General features: G+C 57.5%; 1 protein-coding gene across 5 annotated transcripts in view; it reads left to right on the top strand.

Annotated features, from left to right (window-relative positions):
- The first annotated feature begins 11603 nt into the window (after window positions 1-11603).
- The window catches only part of PKD1 (polycystin 1, transient receptor potential channel interacting), a 47824-nt gene continuing 34206 nt past the window's right edge, over window positions 11604-25221 (top strand). For 2 of the 5 annotated variants that reach the window (XM_063796457.1, XM_063796458.1), the window contains exon 1: window positions 11604-12079. In XM_063796457.1, the coding sequence (XP_063652527.1) occupies window positions 11865-12079 (215 nt within the window). In that variant the 5' untranslated portion in view covers window positions 11604-11864. Of the gene's footprint in view, window positions 12080-14471; window positions 24982-25221 lie in introns of those variants that run through there. The other 3 variants (XM_054668686.2, XM_054668687.2, XM_054668689.2) reach the window with 2 other exon arrangements.

Genomic DNA, 25221 nt, shown 5'->3' on the forward strand with positions numbered 1-25221 from the left:
CCAGGCACACGACCTCTTCAAAGTTATCCTGCAAGGTGGGTACTGCCCTCAGTGTCCAGATGGGGAAACTGAGGCCCAGAAAGGCAAGGAGCCTGTGCAAGGTCAGCAGGCTAGGAAGGGCAGAGCTAGGATTTGTTCCTGGGAACTCCAGCTCCAGAGAACATAAACCGTCCCATGGCAGAAATCCCTGTAGACTTAATCCCCAGGAACCTGGCAGAGCTGGGGGGCAAACCCAGAAGCCCTCTCAGAACCCTTCCTTGTCTCACTCCTCTGGCCCCCCAGCTCTTCCAGACCAACCCCCAGTGTGTGTGCACTGGGCCCGGGTAGAGGCATTTAGCTTCTGCAGCTGCAGCCCTGGGGACTCCAGGTGTCCACCCGCGCTGCAAGGCCTCTTTCAGGATGGCTGGCCCAGGGTCTGAGCTGGGGGCCTCAGCAGCTGCTGTGCACTGGCCCCAGGGTCCTGGGCAGTGGACTCCCAGTCCAGTGGACCCCGTCCTGCCAGCTGCTGCTCAGGTACCCCCAGGGTGCGGGCAGCAGGAGGAGTTGGGTGCAAGTAGGGCATCCTGCAGGGGGAGGAGTGCGGATGGGGCCCCCAGGAAGAGAAGGAGGCAGGCGCGCTGGAGAAAGTGGGAGGCCAGGCGGGGAGGGGAGCCTTGAGAGAGCAGAGGAAACGGGCTTGCGCTGGCAACCTTTAAAATTGGGAGAGTTTACATACAAATCCAAGTCTCTGGTTTCTCTTGAAAATGGGGAGCTCTGGGTGCCTGCATCACAGACCCCTCTCTTGGCTTCCAGCAGGCCTCGGAATCTTTGATCATTATGTCTCTTGGTTGCTGTGTTTGCCATCTGTTTCACCCTCTGGAGCGTAAGCTCTCTGGGCACAGGAAGCAGCTTGTCTTGGTCAACTGCTGTCCCCAGCAGCCAGCTCTGGGCCTCCATAAGCAGTTATTAAATTGGTGAAAGAGGCCAGGTGTGGTGGCTCACGCCTGTAATCCCAGCACTTTGGGAGGCTGAGCAGGCAGATCACTTGAGGCCAGGAGTTTGAGACCAGCCTGGCCAACATGGTGAAACCCCATCTCTACTAAAAATACAAAAATTAGCCGGGCCTGGTGGCATACGCCTATAATCCCAGCTACTCGGGAGGCTGAGGCAGGGGAATCGCTTGACTGCAGGAGGAGGAGGTTGCAGTGAGCTGAGATTGTGCTGTTGCATTCCAGCCTGGGTGACAGAGCGAGACTCTGGGGAAAAAAAAGAAAGAAAGAAAAGAAAAGAGAAAGAAATGTGACTTAGAAACACAGGCCTCACTTCAGGAGGACATGTCCTTGCTAACAAAGATTTAAGGCAAGTGTGATCAGTAGTGAGGGCAAGGCTTCTGGAGGAGGGAGGGTTTGCACTGGGCTTTGAGGATTGAGCTAGAGTCTGACACGAGAGAGAAAGACAGTCCCCAGGTGGAGGGAGTCAATATGCATAGGCTGAGAGTGCTAGGAGATGGGCACTTTGTGCCGAGGTGGCCAAAGTGTGGCCCAGTTCCTTGGAGGAAACGGGAGGTAATCAAGCTGGTAAGGTAGGATGGGGTCAGCTGGGAAGGGAAACCTGAGTGTTATTCCTAGGAGCTTGGAAATTGTACAGCGGGAAGTAGAGAGCTGTGCGTGGCTTTTGAGCAGAACAACAGAGGACGCTGTGCTACAGGAATATTGGGGACTGGCAGGAGGGGATGGATGGTGGAGCCTGTAGGCCTGGAGATGAGATTGATGGGGGTTGCAGTCACCCAGGGGAGGGGTAATAGGAACAGAGAGGACCTTCAGGAAAGAAGCTGTAGGCCTGGAGGCAGGGAAGGGAGGGTCAGAGTCCATGCCCATGGGCAGAGACCAGTAGGATGCTGCAGTGGATTAAAGATGGATTAAACCCCAGCACTTTGGGAGGCCGAGGCAGGTAGATCACCTGAGGTCGGGAGTTCGAGACCAGCCTGGCCAACATGGAGAAACCCCGTCTCTACTAAAAATACAAAATTAGCCAGGTGTGGTGGCTGGCGCCTGTAGTCCCAGCTACTCAGGAGGCTGAGGCAGGAGAATCGCTTGAACCCAGGAGGCGGAGATTGTGGTGAGCCGAGATCGCGCCATCGTACTCCAGCCTGGGCGACAAGAGCAAAACTTGGTCTCAACAAAAAAAAAAAAAAAAAAAAAAAGGCCGGGCGCGGTGGCTCATGCCTGTAATCCCAGCAGCACTTTGGGAGGCCGAGGCAGGCAGATCACGAGGTCAGGAGATCGAGACCATCCTGGCTAACACAGTGAAACCCTGTCTCTACTAAAAATACAAAAAATTAGCCGGGTGTGGTGGCGGGCGCCTGTAGTCCCAGCTACTCGGGAGGCTGAGGCAGAAGAATCGTGTGAACCTGGGAGGTGGAACTTGCAGTGAGCTGAGATCGCACCACCGCACTCCAGCCTGGGCGACGGAACAAGACTCCATCTCAAAAAACAACAACAACAACAACAAATAAAACTAGAACAGGCAGCCAGCAAGGGCAAGGCGGGGGCCAGCGAGGGCAAGGCGGGGGCCGGCGAGGGCAAGGCAGGGGCCGGCATGGTGGGAAAGTTCAGCAGGGAGGCCTTGGGATGTCTGGATTCTTGGCATCTTCAGACCTGGAGAAGAGAGGAGTCCTGTGGGCCAGGGCAGGTCCCTGAGACAGGGTCCGAGTTTGAGATGGGCCCTGGGAGCTGGGGGCGGAGAGTGAGGTCCGTGTTCCCCTGGGAGGGGTGCTACAGCCCCACACCCTTCTGGTGCAGAGCTGGCTCTGCCAGGGAGGGGAAGGTCTCCACGGGTTCCTGTCCTCGAGGGGAGAGAGCGCCCTGGGTCTCCTTGGGGCCTTGCTCTGGGACTTTCGCTCCTGTTACCCTCTGACGGCCCGGCCCCCTGGCATCCTTACACCATGCCCTCTAACTCCTGCCAGTTCCTTGACTGTCCTGGGTGTCTGGAAGGATGTGTGCTGTGAGCCCCCAGCCAAAAGGACCCCTGGGAGCCATGGATCAGGACAGTCTCTTTCTGGCCCCCATTTTCCAGCCTCTTCCCTACACTCTGCCCCCAGAGTGGGGCCCTCGGGCTGGCCCTTGTGTGCCAGGAGAGGGGGCGCAGGCACGAGTGAGGCCTCCTCAGGCTTCCAGACTCTGCCTGGAGCCCCACCCTCAAGGGAGCCTGCCCTGGCTCCTCCTGCCCCACTTCTGGCTCCCTGGATGCTCTCCAGCCCTTCCCCAGCGGCTGCATGGCCGCTGTAGCAGCCTGGGAGCCTCCTGAGGACAGGGCCCTGTCCTGCCTACTCCTGTTCCCGCCAGGCTCTCGAGGGAGAGCTCTGTGGCTGAGCAGCAGAGAGCTGGGCTGGACTTCAAGGGGCTCTTAGCAAGCCAGGGAGTGGCAAAGCCGCCACGGCCTGTGCCCCCAGGGCACCTCCCAAGACCCTCCTCTGGAGCTCAGCGGTCTGTGCCCTCCGCGGGGTCGCCGGCTTGCTATGTGCCCCTGGGCATGTGGCATTCCCTGTCTGGGCCTGCTCCCCTCTCCATGAAATGAGGGGGCAGGAGGAGCCGATCTCTGAGGTCCCTTCCAGCTCAAACACCTTATGTTCTATGAAATCCGTGTGAACATTGCCATGGAGACGTTGGAGGAACTGCGGCAGCACCGAACGCAACTTCCACCCGAGAGAGGCGCACTGAGTCACCCCAGCACGTGGGTGACATCACAGGTAAGCTCTCTCCGGTGTCCAGGTGTGCAGCAGTCTGGTGTCCTCCTAAGAGGTCACCCCCCTTCAGCCTGCTCACCATGGTGGCCCTGAGGCCCTACCGGGTGGGTCGGGACAAACAGGTGTCCATCCCTGTCCGAATGGGGACCCTTTGTCTGTTGCCTGCAGACGTGACCACAGTGACTCAGGTGCTCCCAGACGGGAAGGCGGCAGAGGTGATCTGCCACACAGAAGATGAGCTAACGGGTGAGTCATGTGCGCCTCTGTGGCTGTCAGAGCAGTATCCTCACTCCTACGGAGCCAGTTGCCTGCTCTCAGCAGTGCTGGCTTCCTGCACCTGAGCTGAGTGAGGGCGTCCGCTTAGCCATTGGAGGAGGCAGCATCAGGGCTCCTGGCTGCAGGCTCTCCCGGCAGCCTCAGAGTGACACACATGGCCTCACGGCAGGTGCAGGGATCCCTGTCGATGAACAAAACAGACCCCTGCGTAACCGTAACAATCACTGACTACCCCAGACTGCACCAAGTGCTTTCCTTGCAACGTTTCTCCTTTTTTTTTTTTTTGAGATGGAGTCTTGCTGTGTCACTCAGGCTGGAGTGCAATGGCGCCATCTCGATCTCGGCTCACTACAACCTCTGCCTCCCAGGTTCAGGCAATTCTCCTGCCTCAGCCTTCCGAGTAGCTGGGATTACAAGTGTCCACCACCACGCCCGGCTAATTTTTGTATTTTAGTAGAGACAGGGTTTCACCATGTTGGCCAGGCTGGTCTTGAACTCCTAACCTCAGGTGATCCACCCGCCTCGGCCTCCCAAAGTGCTGGGATTACAGGTGCCCACCACCACGCCTGGCTAATTTTTTTTTTTTTTTTTTTTTTTGAGACGGAGTCTGGCTCTCGCCCAGGCTGGAGTACAATGGTGCGATCTCGGCTCACTGCAAGTTCCACCTCCCGGGTTCACACCATTCTCCTGCCTCAGCCTCCCGAGTAGCTGGGACTACAGGTGCCCGCCACCACACCCGGCTAATTTTTGTTTTTGTATTTTAGTTGAGACAGGGTTTCACCGTGTTAGCCAGGATGGTCTGGATCTTCTGACCTCGTGATTCACCTGCCTCGGCCTCCCAAAGTGCTGGGATTACAGGTGTGAGCCACCACACCCTGCCCTTTTTTATTTTTTATTTTTTTTTTTGAGATAGGGTCTCACTCTGTTACCCAGACTGAAGTGCAGTGGTGTGGTTCCGACTCATTGTAGCCTCGAACTCTTGGGTTCAAGCAATCTTCCCACTTCAGTCTCCCAGCAATTTTTTAGTTTTTTTATAGAGATGGGGGACTCACTATTGTCCAGGCTGGTCTTGAACTCCTGGGCTCAAGGGATCCTCCCGCCTTAGCCTCCCAAGATGTTGGGATTACAGGTGTCAGCCACTGCGTCCAGCCTTGTTTTCTAAGAGTCTAAATTAAATCACAATTATCTGATTCTTCCACATTTGATAGAACTTGTCCACAAAAAGATCTGGATTAAGTGTCTTTTCCTGACATGGCTTTTGATACATTTTCAATGTGTTCTTTTGTTATTGGTCTATTTGGGGTTTTAATTTTTTCTAGAATTGGTTTTTACAGTTTGTAACATATAAGCATCCCATATAGATTTCAAAAATGTAGGCAAACAATTGCACATAATTTTCTTTTATAATTTTTAACTTTTTTCATCTCTGTGAATAAACCTTCATTCTTCATCTGAATGTCCCGTATTTTCTTTTTCTCTCTCCTTTTCTCTCAGTCACACTTACCAGAATTTTTTCCTAGAAAAATCTTAGCAACTATATCTATTAAATAGCTCGATTTTATTCATCAATTCTACTCTTTCTTTCTTTTTTTTTTTTTTTTTTTTGAGGCCCAGCCTATTCTTTCTTTTAAAGTAACTAATTTCTGCTCTTTACTTTCTAATTTCCTTCCATCTTTTTTGGGGGGTTTATTTTACAGGTGTTTTTCTAGAATGTTGAAATAAATACTTAATTTATATATTGGTTTGATTCTTCATGCTAACTAATAAAAACAAGTGAAGTTATCCGTTTCTCTCCATGTATAACTTTGACTGCATCCCCATAGATTTTCTATGATGTTTGCTCATTACTATTCATTTCCTTTTTTTTTTTTTTCCTTCTTTTTTGAGACGTAGTCTCGCTTGTCACCCAGGCTGGAGTGCAGTGGCATGATCTCTGCTCACTGCAACCTCCACTTCCAGGGTTCAAGTAATTCTCCTGCCTCAGCCTCCCTAGAAGCCGGGATTACAGGCATGTGCCCCCACGCTCTGCTAATTTTTGTATTTTTAGTAGAGACAGGGTCTCACCATGTTGGCCAGGTTGGTCTTGAACTCCTGACCTCTGGTGATCCGCCTGGCTTGGCCTCCCAAAGTGCTAGGATTACAGTCATGAGCCACCCCACCCAGCCTATTCATTTCTATATGCTCTAATTTTTATTTATTTATTTTTTGAGACAGGGTCTCACTCTGTTGCCCAGGTTGGAGTGCAGTGGCACGATCTCAGCACACTGCAACCTCCCCATCCCGGGTTCAAGCGATTCTCCTGCCTCAGCCTCCCAAGTAGCTGGGAATACAGGCGTGCATCCCCACACCCAGCTAATTTTTGTATTTTTGGTAGAGATGGGGTTTTGCGATGTGGGCCAGGCTGGTCTTGAACTCCTGACCTCAAGTGATCCACCCACCTCGGCCTCCTGTAGTGCTGGGATTACAGGCGTGAGCCACTGCACCCAGTCCATGATTTCCATCTTTACCTTTCAGTGATCTGGGTTGTCAGGGTGTCCAGCTGTCCTGTGACCCTCTGCGGATGGTTCTTCAGGCCTCTCTACTCAGGTGGGAGTCCCTGAATTAGGGTGTGCTTGTGGGAGCTTCAGTTTTGATCTGGTTTCAAGATTTGATGCAGTGAGCAAGTGAAAGTACCCAAGAGAGCCTCTAGGGGGCGGTGGTGTTTAAGGCCACGTTCTTTTTTTTCTTTTTTCTTTTCTTTTCTTTTTTTTTTTGAGATGGAGTCCAGCTTTGTCGCCAGACTGGAGCGTAGTGGCGGGATCTCAGCTCACTGCAACCTCCACCTCCTGGGTTCAAGCTATTCTCCTGCCTCAGCCTCCCGAGTAGCTGGGATTACAGGCACACACCGCCACACCCAGCTAATTTTTGTATTTTTAGTAGAGACGGGGATTCACCACGTTGGCCAGGATGGCCTCCATCCCCTGACCTGGTGATCCACTCACCTCGGCCTCCCAAAGTGCTGGGATTACAGGCGTGAGCCACCGCGTCCGGCCAAAGGCCACGTTCTTATTTAAGCTTTTCCTCTGACCTTGCCTAACATCTGTAATGCCAAAATAGTTAACAAGCCCTATTTTGTGTACAATACAGCTTATTAACTGTGCTACTCAAAGTCTCTATATCTTTACTGACATAAAAAAATTGTCTCTTTGGCCAGGTACGGTGGCTCACGCTTGTAATCCCAGCACTTTGGAAGGCCGAGGCAGGTGGATCACTTGAAGCCAGGAGTTAGAGACCAACCTGGCCAGCATGGTGAAACCCTGTCTCTACTAAAATTACAAAAATTAGCCAGGTGTGGTGGTGCACGCCTGTAATCTCAGCTACTCAGGAGGCTGAGGCACGAGAATCACTTGAACCTGGGAGGCAGATGTTGTGGTGAGCTGAGATCGTGCCACTGCACTCCAACATCCTGGGCAACAGAGCGAGATTCTGTTTCAAAAGAAAAAAAAATTGTCTCTGTCTCTCTCTTTTTTTTTTTAGACAGGATCTCACTCTGTCATGTAGGCTGGAGTGCAGTGGTGCCATCATGGCTTACTGCAGCCTTGACCTTCTGGGCTCAAGTGAGCCTCCCACCTCATCCTCCCAAATAACTGGGAACACAGGCGAGCTCCGCTATGCCTGGCTAATTTTTTGTTTGTATTTTTTGTAGAAATGGGGTCTCTTGGCTGGGCGCGGTGGCTCACACCTGTAATCCCAGCGCTTTGGGAGGCCAAGGCGGGTGGATCACGAGGTCAGGAGATCGAGACCATCCTGGCTAACACGGTGAAACTCTGTCTCTACTAAAAATACAAAAAATTCTCCGGGCGTGGTGGTGGGCGCCTGTAGTCCCAGCTACTCGGGAGGCGAGGCAGGAGAACGGCGTGCGCCCGGGAGGCAGAGCTTGCAGTGAGCCGAAATCGTGCCACTGCACTCCAGCCTGGGTGGCAGAGCGAGACTCCGTCTCAAAAAAAGAAAAAACAACAAACAAAAAAAAGAAATGGGGTCTCTCTGTGTTGTCCAGGCTGGCCTCAGTGATCCTCCTTCCTTGGCCTCCCAAAGTTCTGGGATTACAGGCATGAACCACTGTGTCCAGACAAAAATTGATCTGTAAACTTTTTGAGACAGCATCTCACCCTGTTCCCCAGGCTGGAGTGCAGTGGTGTGATCATGGCTCACTGCAGCGTCAACCTCCTGGGTCTACTTGATCTGTAAACTTCGAGGGAAGGTGTAATAAACCCTCCCGCAATGTCTTTGATTTTCAAAATCTTTGTATTTCACAGTTTAGCTTTGTGGGTTGATGTTCTATTTTGTGTGTGTGTGTGTGTGTGTGTGTGTGTGTGTGTGTGTGTGTTTTGTTTGTTTTTTTTTTTTGAGACACAGTCTTGCTCTTGTTGCCCAGGCTGGAGTGCAATGGTGTGATCTTGGCTCACTGCAACTTCCACCTCTTGGGTTCAAGAGATTCTCCTGCCTCAGCCTTCCGAGTAGCTAGGATTACAGGCGCCGCCACCACACCCCGCTAATTTTGTATTTTTAGTAGAGATGGGGTTTCTCCGTATTGGTCAGGCTGGTCTCAAACTCCCGACCTAAGGTGATCCGCCCGCCTCAGCCTCCCAAAATGCTGGGATTACAGGCGTGAGTCACCACACCTGGCCAATGTTCTATTTTTGAGAACACAACGGTTCATAATATATTCTACATAGACTATACCTGTTATGTGTAGATAAACAGACTCTTTTCCCATTTAACACCTTTTGCCTTAGGTTTATTTTTCTGGTATCAATACTGGCACACTTACTTTGTTTGCAGTTTCCTGTCTTTTTTTTTTTTTTTTTTTTTTTTTTTTTTTTTTTTTTGAGACAGAGTCTCACTCTGTCACCCAGGCTGGAGTGAAGTGGCGGGATCTCGGCTCACTGCAACCTCTACCTCCTGGGTTCATGCGATTCTCCTGCCTCAGCTTCCCGAATAGCTGAGACCACAACTGTGTGCCACCATGCCCAGCCAATTTTTGTATTTTTAGTAGACACGGGGTTTCACCATACTGGCCAGGATGGCTCAATCTCTTGACCTCGTGATCCACCCGCCTCGGCCTCCCAAAGTGCTGGGATTACAGGCATGAGCCACTGTGCCTGGCCTTTTTTTTTTTTTTTTTCTTTTTGAGATGGAGTCTCACTCTGTCACCCAGGCTGGAGTGCAGTGGGGTGACCTCGGGTCACTGCGACCTCCGCCTCCCGGGTTCCATCGATTCTCCTGCCTCAGCCTCCCGAGTAGCTGGGATTACAGGCACCCACCACCATGCCTGGCTAATTTTTGTATTTTTAGTAGAGACGGGGTTTTGCCACGTTGGCCAGGTTGGTCTCGAACTCTTGGCCTCATGTGACCCACCTGCCTTGGCCTCCCAAAGTGCTGGGATTACAGGTGCTCAGCCACTGTGCCTGGCCTGGCTTTCTTGTTTCTTTTCTCCTCTTCTAGTTTCCCCCTTTTAGGCTAACAATTATTAACTGTTAATAAAAACCCTCAGGTCTGTATTTTATCAAGAAACATTTCCCCCATGTCTTCTTCCCTGAACCAAACAAGATCTCTGGCCCATTTTATTTGCTCTGTCTCACCACATGGTTTTTGTTTTTTTGTTTCTTTGTTTTTTGAGATGGAGTCTCACTCTTGTTGCCCAGGCTGGAGTGCCATGGCACAATCTCAGCTCACTGCAACCTCCACCTCCTGGGTTCAAGCGATTCTCCTGTCTCAGCCTCCTGAGTAGCTGGGATTACAGGCGCGTGGCACCACCCCCAGCTAATTTTTGTATTTTTAGTAGAGACGGGGTTTCACCATGTTGGTCAGGCTGGTCTCGAACTCCTGACCTTGTGATCTGCCCACCTTGGCCTCCCAAAGTGCTGGGATTACAGGCATGAGCCACCGCGCCCGGCCCACATAGTTTTTCAAATAGTTTAGAATTTCATTTCCAGGTAACTAATTTGCTTCTTTAAACATATGTCTTTTCTATTTAACAAATCCTTTCTAAACAATTGCATTTTATTCCACAACCGCCTTCAAACAATCATTGAGACTTGGTTAATCTGTTTTGCTCATTTGGCAGCAGTTTCTTGTGGCTGTTTCTTCCCTCCACTGGAATCCTTGAATCTTAAGTCTGTCATTTGACTGCAATTAAAAGCTGGGTTTGGAATACAATCACAGCCTTGCCATCCACCTGCTGTGTGACCTGGTAAATTTCTTTCTTTCTTTCTTTCTTTTTTTTTTGAGACGGAGTCTTGCTCTGTTGTCCAGGCTGGAGTGCAGTGGCGCAACCTCGGCTCACTGCAACCTCTGCCTCCCAGGTTCAAGCGATTCTACTGCCTCAGGCTCCCTAGTAGCTGGGATTATAGGTGCCTGCCACCATGCCTGGCTGATTTTTGTATTTTTAGTAGAGATGAGGTTTCACCATGTTGGCTAGGCTGGTCTCGAACTTCTGATCTTGTGATCTGCCCGCCTCGGCCTCCCAAAGTGCTGGGATTACAGGCATGAGCCACCACTCCCAGCCAGTTCTTTTTTTCTTTTTTTTTTTTTTTTTTTTTTTTGAGATGGTCTTACTCTGTTGCCCAGGCTGGAGTGCAGTGGCACAATCATGGCTCAGCGCAGCCACTGCCTCCTGGGCTCACACGCTCCTCCGGCCTCAGCCTCTCGAGTACCTGGGACTACAAGCGTGAGCCAGTTTGGCTAATTTTGGCTAATTTTTGTAGAAACGGGGTCTCGCCATGTTGGCCAGGCTGGTCTCCAACTCCTGGGCTCAAGGGATCCACCTTCCTCCCCCTCTCAAAAGTTCTGGGATTACCAGAGTGAGCCACTGTGCCCTGCTGGCAAATTTCTTAAACTGTCTGTGCCTCAGTGACCTCATTTAATAAAGGGAATAATTGTAGCACGCTTTTTCTAGAGCTGTGAAGATTCAATGGAATAAATAAGGCAATAAATGAATGGATGGGGAATGAAGGATGTGGGTTTCCTCCCTCTTGTCTTTCAATAAGCTCTCACCATCAACCTCCCATTGCCTGTTCTCTCTCTTCCCCCTCTCTCCCTCTGTCTCTCTCTTAGCCAGGAAACCTGGGGTAGGGAGGCTTGAAGCCAGCGGGTGCGTCGGGAGGCTGCGGGTACTGACTGGGGACGCGAACGGAGATTGCGGGAGAAGGATCCACGCCGCGGGAGAAGGATCAGGGTGGAGCCTGTGGCTGCTGCAGGAGGAGGAACCCGCCGCCTGGCCCACACCACAGGAGAAGGGCAGAGCCAGATGGCACCCTGCCCACCGCTTCCCGCCCACGCACTTTAGCCTGCAGCGGGGCGGAGCGTGAAAAATACCTCGTGCGCCTCGGCCGACTCTGCAGTGCGACGGGCGGAGCTTCCAGACGCTCCGCCCCACGTCGCATGCGCCCCGGGAACGCGTGGGGCGGAGCTTCCGGAGGCCCCGCCCTGCTGCCGACCCTGTGGAGCGAAGGGTGAAGCCTCCGGATGCCAGTCCCTCATCGCTGGCCGGGTCGCGCTGTGGTGAAAGGGGCGGAGCCTGCACCCGCCCCGCCCCCCCCCCCACGCCCCGCCCGCCCCGCGCCGCGCGGGGAGGAGGAGGAGGAGGAGCCGCGGCGGGGCCCGCACTGCAGCGCCAGCGTCCGAGCGGGCGTCCGAGCGGGCGGCCGAGCTCCCGGCGCGGCCTGGCCCCGAGCCCCGAGCCGGCGTCGCTCAGCAGCAGGTCGCGGCCGCAGCCCCATCCAGCCCCGCGCCCGCCATGCCGTCCGCGGGCCCCGCCTGAGCCGCGGCCTCCGCGCGCGGGCGGGCCTGGGGACGGCGGGGCCATGCGCGCGCTGCCCTAACGATGCTGCCCGCCGCGCCCGCCCGCCTGGCGCTGGCCCTGGGCCTGGGCCTGTGGCTCGGGGCGCTGGCGGGGGGCCCCGGGCGCGGCTGCGGGCCCTGCGAGCCCCCCTGCCTCTGCGGCCCAGCGCCCGGCGCCGCCTGCCGCGTCAACTGCTCGGGCCGCGGGCTGCGGACGCTCGGTCCCGCGCTGCGCATCCCCGCGGACGCCACAGCGCTGTGAGTAGCGGGCCCAGCGGCACCCGGGAGAGGCCGCGGGACGGGCGGGCGTGGGCGCGTTCCCTGGCCCGGGACGGGAAGCAGGACGCGGGCCAGGACGCTCCCAGGGCGAGGCTCCGGCGCGGCACGGCGGCCCTGCTAAATAAGGAACGCCTGGAGCCGCGGTTGGCACTGCCCCGGGGAGCCGAAAAACCCCGGGTCTGGAGACAGACGTCCCACCCGGGGGCTCTGCAGACGCCAGCGGGGGCGGGGCGCGGAGGCCGCGCTCAGCTGGGGGGACAAACAGTCGCTAATTGGAGAGGAATTGGGATGCGGCCTGGGGCTGCGGGGTACCCGGAGAGGTGGGGATGGCTGTAGGGGGCGGCAGGGAAGAGTTCCAGGAGGTGTCTGGACAAGGATTTGATGGATGTGCAAGAATTGGGCTGATGCTTAGGACGGGGCGATGAGGTGGGTCCAGAAGAAGGGGGGTGAACGGTGTGAGCAAAGACCGTGAGGCTGGAGGCTGGCCACGGGAGGTGTGAGGGGTAGGGGCAGGGTGGGAGGTGGGCTCGCGGGTGGGCTGGGGTCATGAAGGGCCTCAGGCGCTCTGCTATTGGGTTCCAAGGCTATCCTGAGAACAGGGGTGAGGGGGGATTGCCGTGGGGGGTTAAAGCCTTGTCATGTTCGCTTTCGGGAGGTAAAAACAACAGGTGGCCTTTATGGAGACGCTGCCCAGAGCCAGGTCTGTGCCAGGCTCCTGTTGGGGGTCGTCATGCGGAATCCTGACTCTGACCATCCGAGGCATAGGGACCGTGGAGATTTGCATTTCACAGATGAGGAAACAGGTTTGGAGAGGTGACACGACGTGTCCCAGGCATCACAGCCAGGACAGGATCTGTCCCAGGCATCACAGCCGGGATGTGCATAGCAGGGGTTTGGAACTACGAGGTGCCCAGGACCCAGGGTTGGATTGAAAAGGGCGCAGGGGACTAAGATAAGCAGACAGTTGTCCCCAGCGCTGGGGAGAGTCTTGGGACCAGTCTGATGCCTTGTATTTCCCAGGCTCCAGGCTCCTCGCCGGGACAGTGTCTCCTTGGGTGCGTGCTGGATCCCTGGGGGACGTGGCACATCCCCAGGCTTGCTAAACATTGGGTGGGTTCTGGCATTTGGTTTTGTAACGTTTCTGGGTCACTCCCGCCTGTGGCCACCCTTCCTTAGGGGAGCCTTGTGTCCTTGGGGCTTTGCTGGGTGGTCTCGAGGGTGGGAGAAGAATGGGTTCTCCTGGACCAATGGAGCCCGTGCCCCTCGGGGCCACATTGCTCCTGCGCTCCCTGACTGCGGACGCGTGTGTCTCGCGGCTGTCTCTGTGGAGATGGCCTCCTCCTGCCTGGCAGCAGCGCCCACAGAATTGCATCAGACCTACCCCACCCGTTGTTTCTGATGCTGTAGCTGAGGGCTCCTCTGTCTGCCAGGCCGGTCACTGGGGACTCTGTCCAGGTCCTGGTGGTTCCTGCTTCCCAGCACCTGATGGTGTCCATGAGAGCAGCCCCTCAGGAGCTGTCCAGGAGAGAAGGGCGCTGGTGGCTGCTGAGCAGAGGGCAAGGCCCGTGTTCTCCAGGCCCTTGGCACAGCAGTGGAGCCCCCGCCCCTGCCTTGTGTTGTCCTCTTAGGCTCTGGTCCTGGGGTTTGGAGGAGGGGGACCCTGGGAGTTGGTGGCCTGTCCCAGCCTGAGCTGGCAAGATTCCGAATGCCAGGCCCCTCAAGTGTGCAACAGGGCACAGGGTGACCTCATGTGGGCAGGTGGGTGCTGTTCTGTACACACCTGGGGCCGCCGCTGGGAGAGTTCTGGAAGGTGGGGTGAGGGGACCCATGGGAAACTAGGGCCTTAGGAAGGATGTTAAGGCCCTGGCTGGCCCCCCAGGCCACCCTCTGTGCTGTGGGGGCAGCCCAGCCATTTTGCTGTCTACCCTGCAAACTCCTCCTCGGGGAGACGGCTGGGTTTTCCCCAGGGAAGAGGGGTCAAGCTGGGAGAGGTGAAGGACACAGATCACAGCTGCTGGCAGGTGTTTAAGGGTCCAGGAGCGTTGCTGTCGGGGTGTCACCAGTAGCCTTCCTGGGGGGCTCACGCAGGTGCCTCTCCACTTGTGGCTCCCTGGCTGCTGAAGCTCAGCAGGGACAGCTGTGTCCAGTTCCAGGTGGAGGACAGCCAGGGCTTCTGAGGCCACAGCCTGCCTTGGGTTAATGATGCTGCCGAGAGGTGGTGGCTTTTGGAAAAGATGGCATACTGCAAAACGTGCTGCTCTGTGTGGCTCGAAGCTTCGTGGGGAGACGTGGGCAGAGCCGTGGCTGACTCACAGACCCCCCACCCCAGAGCCTGCCCTGCCCTCCCTGCCCTCCCTGCCCCGAGCCTTCTCCCTCCTGACCCATGTGTTTTTTTTTTTTTTTTTTTTTTTTTTGAGACAGAGTTCACTCTTGTTGCCAAGGCTGGAGTGCAATGGCACGATCTCGGCTCATGGCAACCTCCGCCTCCTGGGTTCAAGCGCTTTTCCTGCCTCAGCCTCCCGAGTAGCTGGGATTACAGGCGTGCACCACCATGCCTGGCTAATTTTGTATTTTTAGTAGAGACAGGGTTTCTCCATATTGGTCAGGCTGGTCTTGAACTCCTGACCTCAGATGATCCGCCCGCCTCGGCCTCCCACAGTGCTGGGATTACAGGCATGAGCCACCACGCCCAGCCCTGACCCATGTTTTGAACCAAATTCCAGCCACCCTTTTATCTGCAAGCATTTTGGAGGGCATCGCAATACTGCAGACCCACCTAACACAACAGACAATTCCTTCATGCCACCGAAGGCCTGGTGTGTTCACATTTTTGGTTTAATAGTTTGAATTAAGAGCCAAATAAGGTCCACACACTGCAATTAGTTGACGTCTTTTTTTTTTTTTTTTTTTTTTTTTTTTGAGACGGAGTCTTGCTCTTGTCTGCAGGCCGCAGTGCAGTGGCATGATCTCAGCTCACCGCAACCTCCGACTCCCTGGTTCAAGCGATTCTCCTGCCTCAGCCTCCCGAGTACCTGGTAGCTGGGTTTACAGGCGTGCACCACCGTGCCCAGCTAATTTTTGTATTTTTAGTAGAGACGGGGTTTTACCGTGTTGGCCAGGATGGTCTCGATCTCCTGACCTCGTGATCTGCCCACGTCGGCCTCCCAAAGTGCTGGGATTACAGGTGTGAGCCACCACACCCGGCCAATGTCTTTTAAAAATATATACGTTTTTGTTTTTGTTTTTGTTTTTTGAGACGGAGTTTCGCTCTTGTTGCCCAGGCTGGAGTGCAGTGGCGCGATCTCAGCTCACGGCAACCTCCGCCTCCCGGGTTCAAGTGATTCTCCTGCCTCAGCCTCTCCAGTAGCTCGGATTACAGGCATGTGCCACCATGCCTGGCTAATTTTGTATTTTTAGGAGAGACGGGGTTTCTCCACGTTGGTGAGGCTGGTCTCAAACTCCTGACCTCAAGTGATCCGCCTGCCTTGGCCTCCCAAAGTGTTGGGATTACAGGTGTGAGCCAGCGTGCCCAGACAAAAATATATATGTGTCTTTAAGGCTGGTCAAGCAAAGCATTGGGACTGGAGAAAGAATGAAGAATTCTACCTGGCTGTGATCAATTCGTTGTGAACACCACTGTGCTTGGACCAGCTAGCTGATGTCTTTTGTTTTGTTTTGTTTGAGACGGAGTCTGGCTCTGTCACCCAGGCTGGAGGACAATGGTGTGATCTCGGCTCACTGCAGCCTCCACCTCCCGGGTTCAAGCGATTCTCCTGCCTCAGCCTCCTGAGTAGCTGGGATTAGAGGCGCGTGCCACCACGCCCGGCTAATTTTTAAAAATATTTTTAGTAGAGATGGGGTTTCACCATGTTGGTCAGGCTGGTCTTGAACTCTTGGCCTTAGGTGATCTGCTTGCCTCGGCCTCCCGAAGTGCTGGGATTACAGGTGTGAGTGATGCATTTTATTTATTTATTTATTTATTATTATTATTTGAGATGGAGTCTCACTCTGTTGCCCAGGCTGGAGTGCAGCCGTGCCATCTCGGCTCACTGCAAGCTCCGCCTCCTGGGTTCACGCCATTCTCCTGCCTCAGCCTCCCGAGTAGTCTGGACTGGTGCCCGCCACCATGCCCAGCTAATTTTTTGTATTTTTAGTAGAGACGGGGTTTCACCGTGTTAGCCAGGATGGTCTGGATCTCCTGACCTCGTGATCCGCCCGCCTCGGCCTCCCAAAGTGCTGGGACTACAGGCGTGAGCCACCGCCTGTCTTTTAAGTGTCCGATGATGCCTAGGAGCTTCCCTTCCTCTCTTTTTCCTTGTGCAATTTGTTGAAGAAACTGGCTCCTGCAGCCTGGATTTCTCGCTGTGTCTTGGGGGTGCCACCTCCATGGTGTCACCTCCGTGGTGCTGTGAGTGTGTCCTTCGTGTTTCTTGTAAATTGGTCATTGGAGCCGACATCCCATTGTCCCAGAGGTTGTCCTGGCTGGCACTGACCTAGGTGTAGATGTCATCAGCTCAGGGCCCCCTGCTCTAAAGGCCACTTCTGGTGCTGGTTGCCACTCACCCTGGCTGGGGGTCACCTGGGTCTGCTGCTGTCTCGCAAATGCTGGGGTCCAGGACTGGGCACATCGAGGGACTTGGTAGGTGCTTGGTTCACTGATGTAAAATATAGGAGCACCCGGGGCCTTGCCCTTTCCCACCCGCATCCCTGAATGACAGGAGAGTGTGGGAGAGTGTAGGGGCAGGAGGGGCAGACCCCGGGGCCCCTGCCTGGGATTGGCGTCGGGGAAGACAGGCATTCTGGAGCGACCCCTAGGCCTGATGCCTTAGAGCGCAACTGCCAGAGACACAGCTTCCTTGGGGGGCTGGCCAGGCCACGGAGGGGCCCCTGGCTCCCATTTCTGGTCCCTGGATCCTGAGAGCGAGGACTAGGGATTGTCACCAAGGCCTCCATGAGCCCTCAGCGGAAGGAGGGCCACCCTCGAGGGCTCCGTTATCACTGGAGCCCGCGTTCAACCAACACGCAGATGATTCTCCAAGGACAGAGATGGATGATGGGGAGGGGGCTGGCCTGGAAGGACCCCCAGTGCAGGTGACATTGAAGCCAGGTTTCAAAGCTCCCACAGGGAGCTGCCCAGAGAGAGTCCCCAAGGGGCAAGGTGACTCGGGGGCAGGGGTAGGGCCTCTGTCAGGAGAGCCTAGGAGAGGCCCGTGTCTTCTAGGAAGAGCCCTGGCAGCAGAGCGGAGGCAGTGATGAGGACCTGCATCCTGCATGTCCAGCTGGCCTCACCCGGGGTCCCTGAGCCGGGTCTTACGTGGCTCCCGCACTCGGGCGTTCAGAATGTGCCTGCGTGAGAAACGGTAGTTTCTTTATTAGACATGGGTGCAAACTCGCCAAACTTGTGGACAAAAATGTGGACAAGAAGTCACACGCTCACTCCTGTACGCGATTGCCGGCAGGGGTGGGGGAAGGGATGGGGAGGCTTTGGTTGTGTCTGCAGCAGTTGGGAATGTAGGGCACCCGAGCTCCCACACTGCAGAGGCGACTGTGGAGACAGAGAGCACCTGCAGGTCATCCATGCAGTATCGGCTTGCATCCAGATCATACAGGGAACACTATGATTCAACAACAGACAGGGACCCCGTTTAAACATGGACAAGGGGTCACTCACGCCTGGAATCCCAGCAGTTTGGGAGGCCAGGGTGGGTGGATCGCTTGAGCCCAGGAGTTTCACACCAGCCTGGGCAACAGGGTGAGACCCCGGTCTCTAAAAAATAAAAGAACATTGGCCGGGCGTGGTGGTATGCATCTGTGGTCCCAGCTATTCAGGAGACTGAGGTGGGACATCACTTGAGCCGAGGAGATCAAGGCTGCAGTGAGCTGTGATCACACCACTGCACTCCAGGCTGGGTCACAGAGCAAGACCCTGTCTCAAAAAAAAAAAAAAAAAAAAAAAATCACAGGATCTGAACAGAGATTTCTCCAAAGAAGACGCACAGATGGCCAACAGCGTGTGAGAAGATGGTCGGCCTCATTAGTCATGAGGGAAACGGAAATCAAAACCACTGTCCAGCCGGGCGCAGTGCCTCACGCCTGTAATCCCAGCACTTTAGGAGAGCAGATGGCTTGAGGCCAGGAGTTTGAGGCCAGCCTGGGCAACATAGCGAGACCAATAAATAGATATTAGTGGTGGTGCCTGTAGTCCCAGCTAGTTGGGAGGCTGAGGGGGGAGGATTCCCTGAGTCTATGAGGTTGAGACTGCAGTTAGCTGTGATGGTGCCACTGCACTCCAGCCTGGGCGACTAGGAAACGGTCTTTAAAAAAAAAACAAAACAAAACAGGGTGGGCGCGGTGGTTCACGCCTGTAATCTCAGCACTTTGGGAGGCCAAGGTGGGGGGATCACAAGGTCAGGAGTTTGACCAGCCTGACCAACATGGTGAAACCCCGTTCTACTAAAAATACAAAAATTAGCGAGGTGTGGTGGTGGGCGCCTGTAATCCCAGCTAATTAGGAGGCTGAGGCAGGAGAATCACTTGAACCTGGGAGGCGGAGGTTGCAGTGAGCCAATATCACACCATTACACTCTAGCCTGGTCAACAGAGCGAGACTCTGTCTCAAAAAAAAAAAAAAAAAATGCTGAGCATGGTGGCGCATGCCTGTAGTCTCAGCTACTTTGGGGGCTGAGGCAGGAGAATCGCTTGAACCTGGGAGGCAGAGGTTGCAGTGAGGCAAGATTGCACCATTGCACCCCAGCCTGGGAGACAGAGTGAAACTCTGTCTCAAAAAGAAAAGGTCTAGGAAGAGTCCACACCCTCTCCCCGCCGTGGCCACGCCGGGCCCCGCGCTGAGCCCTCTGTGTTCTTGTCTCTCCATACCTCATCACGGCACTGCAGGGTTGCAGCCACTCCTGGTCTCATTTTACAGACCAGGAAATTGAGGCTCTGAGAAGCCGTGGTGGAGATGATTTCATCAGCATGCTCTGGGGCAGACCCCTGGAGCCGCACAGGGTGCCTGGGGCCCACACTAGTGCCCTGGTTTATAGACAGAGGTGGCAGTGGCGCTTCCGAGTCGGGCTGGGATGTGCTTGCACTCCCCGAGGGGCTGAGGGGCCGAGGGGCCCTGCGCCCAGGTGCAGCTGCTTGGGTGCTGCCAGCCCCTCCCACCTCTCCCTCCCTGGCTCATCCCTGCTGTGTCCCTTCCCTCTAGTTTCCTGTTCAGTTTCAGGAAGGAGGCTGGGAACCCAGATGTAGGGAATTTGCGCCCTGGAGTCAGACCTGGGTTCACGTCCCAGCACCTCCACTTCTGGTGTGACCTTGGTCCAGTCTCTCAGCCTCAGTTTCCTCACCTGTAAAGTGGGCTCCATGATTAGATGCACCCTGCAGGGCAGTGTAGCAGTGACCTGGCTCAGCCACTGGCAGCCCCAACAATCATAACTTGTTAAAGTAGCTCTGTCGGTTCCCTCAGGGGTTCCAGGGGCGCATTCCCCTGTCCTCCATGCACTGTGAGACCTGCCCTGCCACAGAGCAGAGTGTAACAGCCTGAGGGTGAGAGCCAGGCACTGTGCCTGTGCTTAGACCGGACACTGGACGACGGGAGCCAGTGCAGCCTGGGCGGGTGGACTCCTATGGACCCCTCAGCACCCAGCCTCGGTGGCTTCAGCGCAGGGCCGCGTGGCTGTGGGGGCTCACAAGACCCGGCCCACTCCTGCTTGTGCCTACATCTGGGTGTTTGCCCATTGGTGCCTTTTGACGCGTTCTGGTGTGTGTGAGACGTGCGGGGCTGGGAAGTGTTGGCAGAGCCGCGAGTACCGTCCTCACTCCTTTTGTTCTTTTGACGTAAGCTGGCGAGTGGCACTGCCTGAGTTCCGCTCAGTGCCCGCCCTGAGCGGGCATCCTTGCTGTTAGGTGGTGGCGGTGTGCGCTGTCGCTGGTGGGCACCGAGAGCCTTTGGGAGCTTTGGGGAGGTTGTGCCAAGCTTGAGCCTCGACGTCCCCCTTCCCGGCTTTCTGTTGGCTCTTCTGAGGCCAGGGCATCTCTGTGAGGGCCTCCTGCTGGAGCCATCTCTGTGGATCTCCTCTGCCATCCTGGCCCACGTGTGGGTGATGCGCTGGCCACCATCTGGTGACAGTGGCCGGGCACCGCTGCCAAATGTGGGTCCCGCATCTGCAAGCCCCTCCCTGGGTCCCCTAGGGTATGGGGTGGTTCTGCCACTGCCCTCGCTCCCCCACCTTGGGGTGCCTCTCCCCCTGCTCGTGGGGGAGACCCTGCCTGGGATCTGCTTTCCAGCGAGGAATATACTTTGGAGGGAGACACACGTGTTCTTTTCCGGAGCTCTGCAGTGGCCACGGCAGCCCAGCCCGCCAAGCACCCTGGAATGAAAACATCCCGCTGCCGTCTGGGCCTGGCCTGCACTCTGCTGCCTGCGCTCCAGCTGGCTGAGGCCGGGCACGTCTGCGGGCACAGCGGCGGGGGCGCCACAGTCTCCCTGCAGAGTGAGCGCAGCTGGAAAATGCAGCTCACGCCCTTTCCCAGAACACCTCGCTCTTCATGGCTTGGCAGCTGTCCTCGCCTAGGGGCCGGGGTGCCCAGGCACTGGTGGCAGGAGAAGGGCTCCATCTGGGGCTGAGGCGGGCTGGGTCCTTTTCTCCCTGCAGCTCCCGAGGCCCAGCCCTGGCCCAGCCTGGCGTTCCTGACCTTAGGAGCGCCATGATCTGAAGACAGGCTGGCTTCTGTGAGGCCACCTCGGAAAGGGCTTTGTGCCCAGGCAGAGGCGGAAGCCAGCTCTTCCTTCTGGTTGAGGCAGGAATGAGGCCAGCGCTGGGGCAAGCCCATGCCCAGGGAACGTCACAGCTGTGGGAGTACAGGGGCTCCGGGTTCTGAGCCCGTCCACTGTGCATCGTGGCCCTGGCCTCAGGATGGCTCATGCCATCATTGGCTGTGCCCACAGCCGAGTGGGTGATGGGATTCCGGCTGCCCCGCTGGATCTGTGCCGCTGCCCTCTCCAGGGCACTGCTGTGCCTGCACAGCCGGGCGCAGATGGCCAGTTTGCTTGCCGCCCCCCCCCCCACCCGCTTCCTAACTTGGCTTCCTCCATTGACACACTGGACCCTGCTGGCTGCCCGGGGAGGTGTTTGGGGGATGGTGTTGGGGGAGGAGGAGGGCCCCTTGAGCCTCAGTGTGCCCAGCCTCAGTGTGCCCATCAGGAGCATAGGGCCAGTGCAGCACCTGCCCACACAGGCTGTGAAGGGTGGGAGTGGAGAGGGATGCAAGGGGGTCGCAACGCCTGGCTCCATGTCAGCTGCGTGCAGGGGCACCAGGAGCCGGCCCTCATTCTCCCCTTGAACTGGAAGGGTGGCCCCGACCCCAGCGGCAGGTGGCATACGTATGAAGCGCTCTCCTTCCTACACCCCACAGGTGGGCTCGTCTCCAAACGGCCCTTTTTGAGCTGGCTGTGTTTTTCCATCAGTGTAGGCAAGGACATCGCAGACTCCCCTTTCTCGTCTCCCTCGTTCGGCCTCCGAGGCCGGAGTCTCCATCCCTGTGCCTGCCTGTGGGTCCCGGGAGGACCCGAGGCTGCCCATGTCACCCCCGGCGTCTCATCCTGGGGACAGTTCAGCCGTGGGAGGGATCTGTAAGGACAGAATGCCGCTGAGCCTGGGGCTCCCCGGCTAGTCTCACACCCCGTGTCTGGGACCCAGAGACCCTCGTGCAGGGCTCTGTTGCCTGGGGCCTGGCAGCCTCGTCCTCTATCAGAGGCTGCAACCCCCACCCCTCGTGGGGCCAGGGTTGTGGCCGGCCTCCCTGGCCCTCCCCATGGAAGTGGTAGGCGGAGCCAGCAGCCGTCTGCCCAGCCCGGGGCTGCACTGTTTTTTTTCAAATGAGCACCGTCCCAAACTGCAGCCCATTAATTTAAACAGGATCATTTCCGGCCCTGGAAGCCGCCTCACTCTCCTTAAATGGAAAGGAGCACAGCACAGAGGGAAACAGATGAGGTCATGGCTCGGCTGGCCCAGCGAGGAAGGGGCCGCAGTGGGGGTGGCACTGCCGCCTGTCCCCTGTCCTCTCCAGCGCCCACACTGCAGCCCATTTCCTCACCCTGGGCCTGCTCTCGGGAGGGACGGGCCTGGGGGTCCTCTTGCTGGGCGGAGGGGAACCGGCTCCTCCAGGAGAGGACGGGGCCTGGCAGGGGGCACGGGGCCTCCCTGGGTCTGGCGTCCTGTCCTGCCCCTGCCGAGGGAGGAGCGGTTACATAAGCTCCGCAGGCGGCCCCTCCGAGCCGGTCCCCCCAGCCCAGTTTCCAGTGAGGCGGCCAGCGCGGGCGGGGGTGCCGGGCCTGGCGCACGCCCGCCACTGACCACACGCGTCTGGAATGTGCAGATGTTTCTTTGGGGGCTCTGTCCGGCCCCCAGACCCCACTCAGCATCTGGTCTGGGGAGTGGGCACCTGGGGCACTCAGCTCTGAGTGTGAGGCTCTGAGGCAGGTCTGGTTTGTCTGGGGCCATTCCCTCTGCTGTGGATTGGGAGGGCCCCGGGAGCTGCCCCACACCCAGGGAAGTTCTCCTCAGTCCCACTGTTGCATGCCCCGACCCCGGCTCCCCCGGCCCAGAAGCGCCTGTGGGGCAGAAGGCCCAGCCCCAAGACTTCCCGGCCCTGCCAGCCTCAGGCTTCACCCACCCTCGCACCAACTGTGGGCAGAGCCCAGGGGGAGGGCAGGAGAGCCAGCACCTGGCTGGGAACACCCCTGAAGGGCCGAGGCTCCAGGGCGAGGGGGCCCGACCTGGGGTTCACACGCCCGGGTGGCGGGCAGACCCGCTGCAGCATGAGACACGTGTCAGCTACCTCGGGCCGGCAGGCTGGCCCTGCTGCCCACAGCCCTGGGACGTGGCCCCACCTGTGACAGGGGTGTGGAGGGGCAGCCTCCAGGCCTGGCCACACCCTCTGCTGTTGCTGCTCCTGCTGCAGGATTGGCAAGGGTGCTGGGAAGGGGTGAAGACCCGTACTGTGGCCACACACCTGGGACTTCCTTCTCCACCCAGTGGTGCCCCAGCAGCCGCTAAGGAGCCCGCTGGGTCCCACGCTAGGATGGTCCTAACTCCTCCTGCCTTCCAGATCGGACGGTCGGCGCTGGGGGCCCCTTGTGTCCCAGGGCTGGGGCACCGTCCTGCCCCCCATGGGGGTGTACTCCTCCCGACAAGCTTGGCTTCAGCTTCCCTGGGAGCGCATCCTGGCCCTCGGGCACCCATCAGGCTGTCCCTGTGCACCTGGCTCCCACCCTTCCAGCTCATAGCAGGAACTGGGGTGAGGAGTGCGTGGGGCAGCAAGGGCCTGGGACCCCAGAGGACCCTGCACTCTGCTCTGTGCTCTTGCCTGGGCTTAGGGCCGCTCGGTGGTCCTGCTGCCAGATGCCTGGGCCCTGCTGTGTCCCCCATCCTTGCAGGGAACCAGAACGTGGGGGCAGGGCATCAGACAGCGGCGATGATGTCACCTGGCGGGTGCGGAGGAAGCCCGAGGGGCGGGGTGGGGGGGCTGGCGCGAGGCTGCCTGGCTAGGCCTTGGCGTTCCCCCAGAACGGCGATGGCAAAAGCAGATGGAGACGTGGAAAAGTACGAGAGCAAGTGGGGTGAGGACTCCACGGGGACCCCTGTGCTGGTCCCTGTCCCTGAAGCCCACACCTGAGTCCTGCCCAGGGCAGATGCTTCCACACCCAGGGGGCACCTGAGTCCTACCCAGGGCAGACGCTTCCACACCCTGGGGCCTGGGGGACTGCACCTGGCTCCTGTCTGGGCCCCAGCTTCATTCCACTACACTGGGCCCTGGGAGCTCGGCTGAGCGGGGTCCCCAAGACCTTGCTGCATTTCTGGGCCTTGGGCTGGGGTGAGGGCCGGGAGAAGGAGCCAGCCTGGAGCCTGGCACGCAGGGAGTGCATGGCCAGAACCGGTGACAGGCGGGGCTGCCTGCTGGCGTGGAAGAAGTGTCCATGGCACCCCCAGGCCTGGTTCACAGTGGGATGGGCGGGGAGCGGGGGGGCTCTGGGGTCCTCGGCTGACCTGCCCCCACCCCTGCCCTGGCTTGTCAGCTCCCAGCAGCAGCCACTCGATGGATTTTCCAGAAAATGAGGTGTGGCCAAACATCTTCAGACTTTTCCTTCTTTCCTTTCTCCCGTGGCCTGGGTGGGAGCTGCTCCCCATGCCTGGGGGCAGGTTCGAGAGCCTGTGCCCCTCCCCGGGGCAGTTTCACAGCTGTGTCCCTTCCAGGGGGCCTGCCTGTGTTCACCGTGGCCTCTGCAGCACCTCTCGCCCCTTAGGGCTGCTGCGCCTCGGGTCCCGGTGCCTCATTCTCCCTAAAGCATTGGTTCTGCTGCCGCCGCAGCCGCTGGAAAGTCCCTCCTCAGGTCTAACTGCAGTTCCTCACGGCACAGTGTTCCCCCTCGGGCATGGTGCTTGGGCAGCGGGTGTGAGTCCAGCTGCCTCACCCTGTCCCGAGAATGGCCACTTGCTGGTCTCCCAGCCGCCACCCTGTCCCACTCCACGGCGGGGATGGTGTGGATGCCTAGCAGCGCGGCTGTGGGCCCACCCATCCTTATGGGCAGTGGGGAGCACCTCAGCCCGTGTCCCTACCTTGGTGTAGAGGAGGGGACGGCAGAGAAGCAGGATTCAGTTGGGGGGAAGCGGTGGCCCTGCCGGAGGGGCCGTTCCCTGTGTGTCTGGCCCCCAGATCCTCTCCCCTCCCGGAGCCCAGGGCACTGGCATAGGCTCTCTGAGTGTCCCGCAGCCCCTGGGGGAAGGGAACTGCACCCCCAACCGTGCCCTCCATCCGCAGATGGAACGAGAAGCTCCGGGAGCCAGTGCCCAGCGTCTCATCTGTCTGGGCGCCCAGCCCAGGTGAGGGCCCGGCTCCACCGTCCGTGGCTGGTGCTGCTTCCTGGCACGGAGAAGGCCTCGGCTGCTCTGTCCCCTCAGCTGGGGTGGCCTCTGGTCCCCTTCTTTGTTGGTTCCCTTCTCAAGCGCTTGCCCTGGCCCCGGGCCCCACTGGGCAGCCTGTGTGTGCGTCTCTCCTGCGCCGGGTAGGCTCCTGTGGGAGCGGAGCTCCTGTGGGAGGAGCAGGGCTGGAGGCCGGCAGGG

This window comes from Pan troglodytes, chromosome 18 (assembly GCF_028858775.2).
Source record: "Pan troglodytes isolate AG18354 chromosome 18, NHGRI_mPanTro3-v2.0_pri, whole genome shotgun sequence".
Lineage (NCBI taxonomy): Eukaryota > Metazoa > Chordata > Mammalia > Primates > Hominidae > Pan > Pan troglodytes.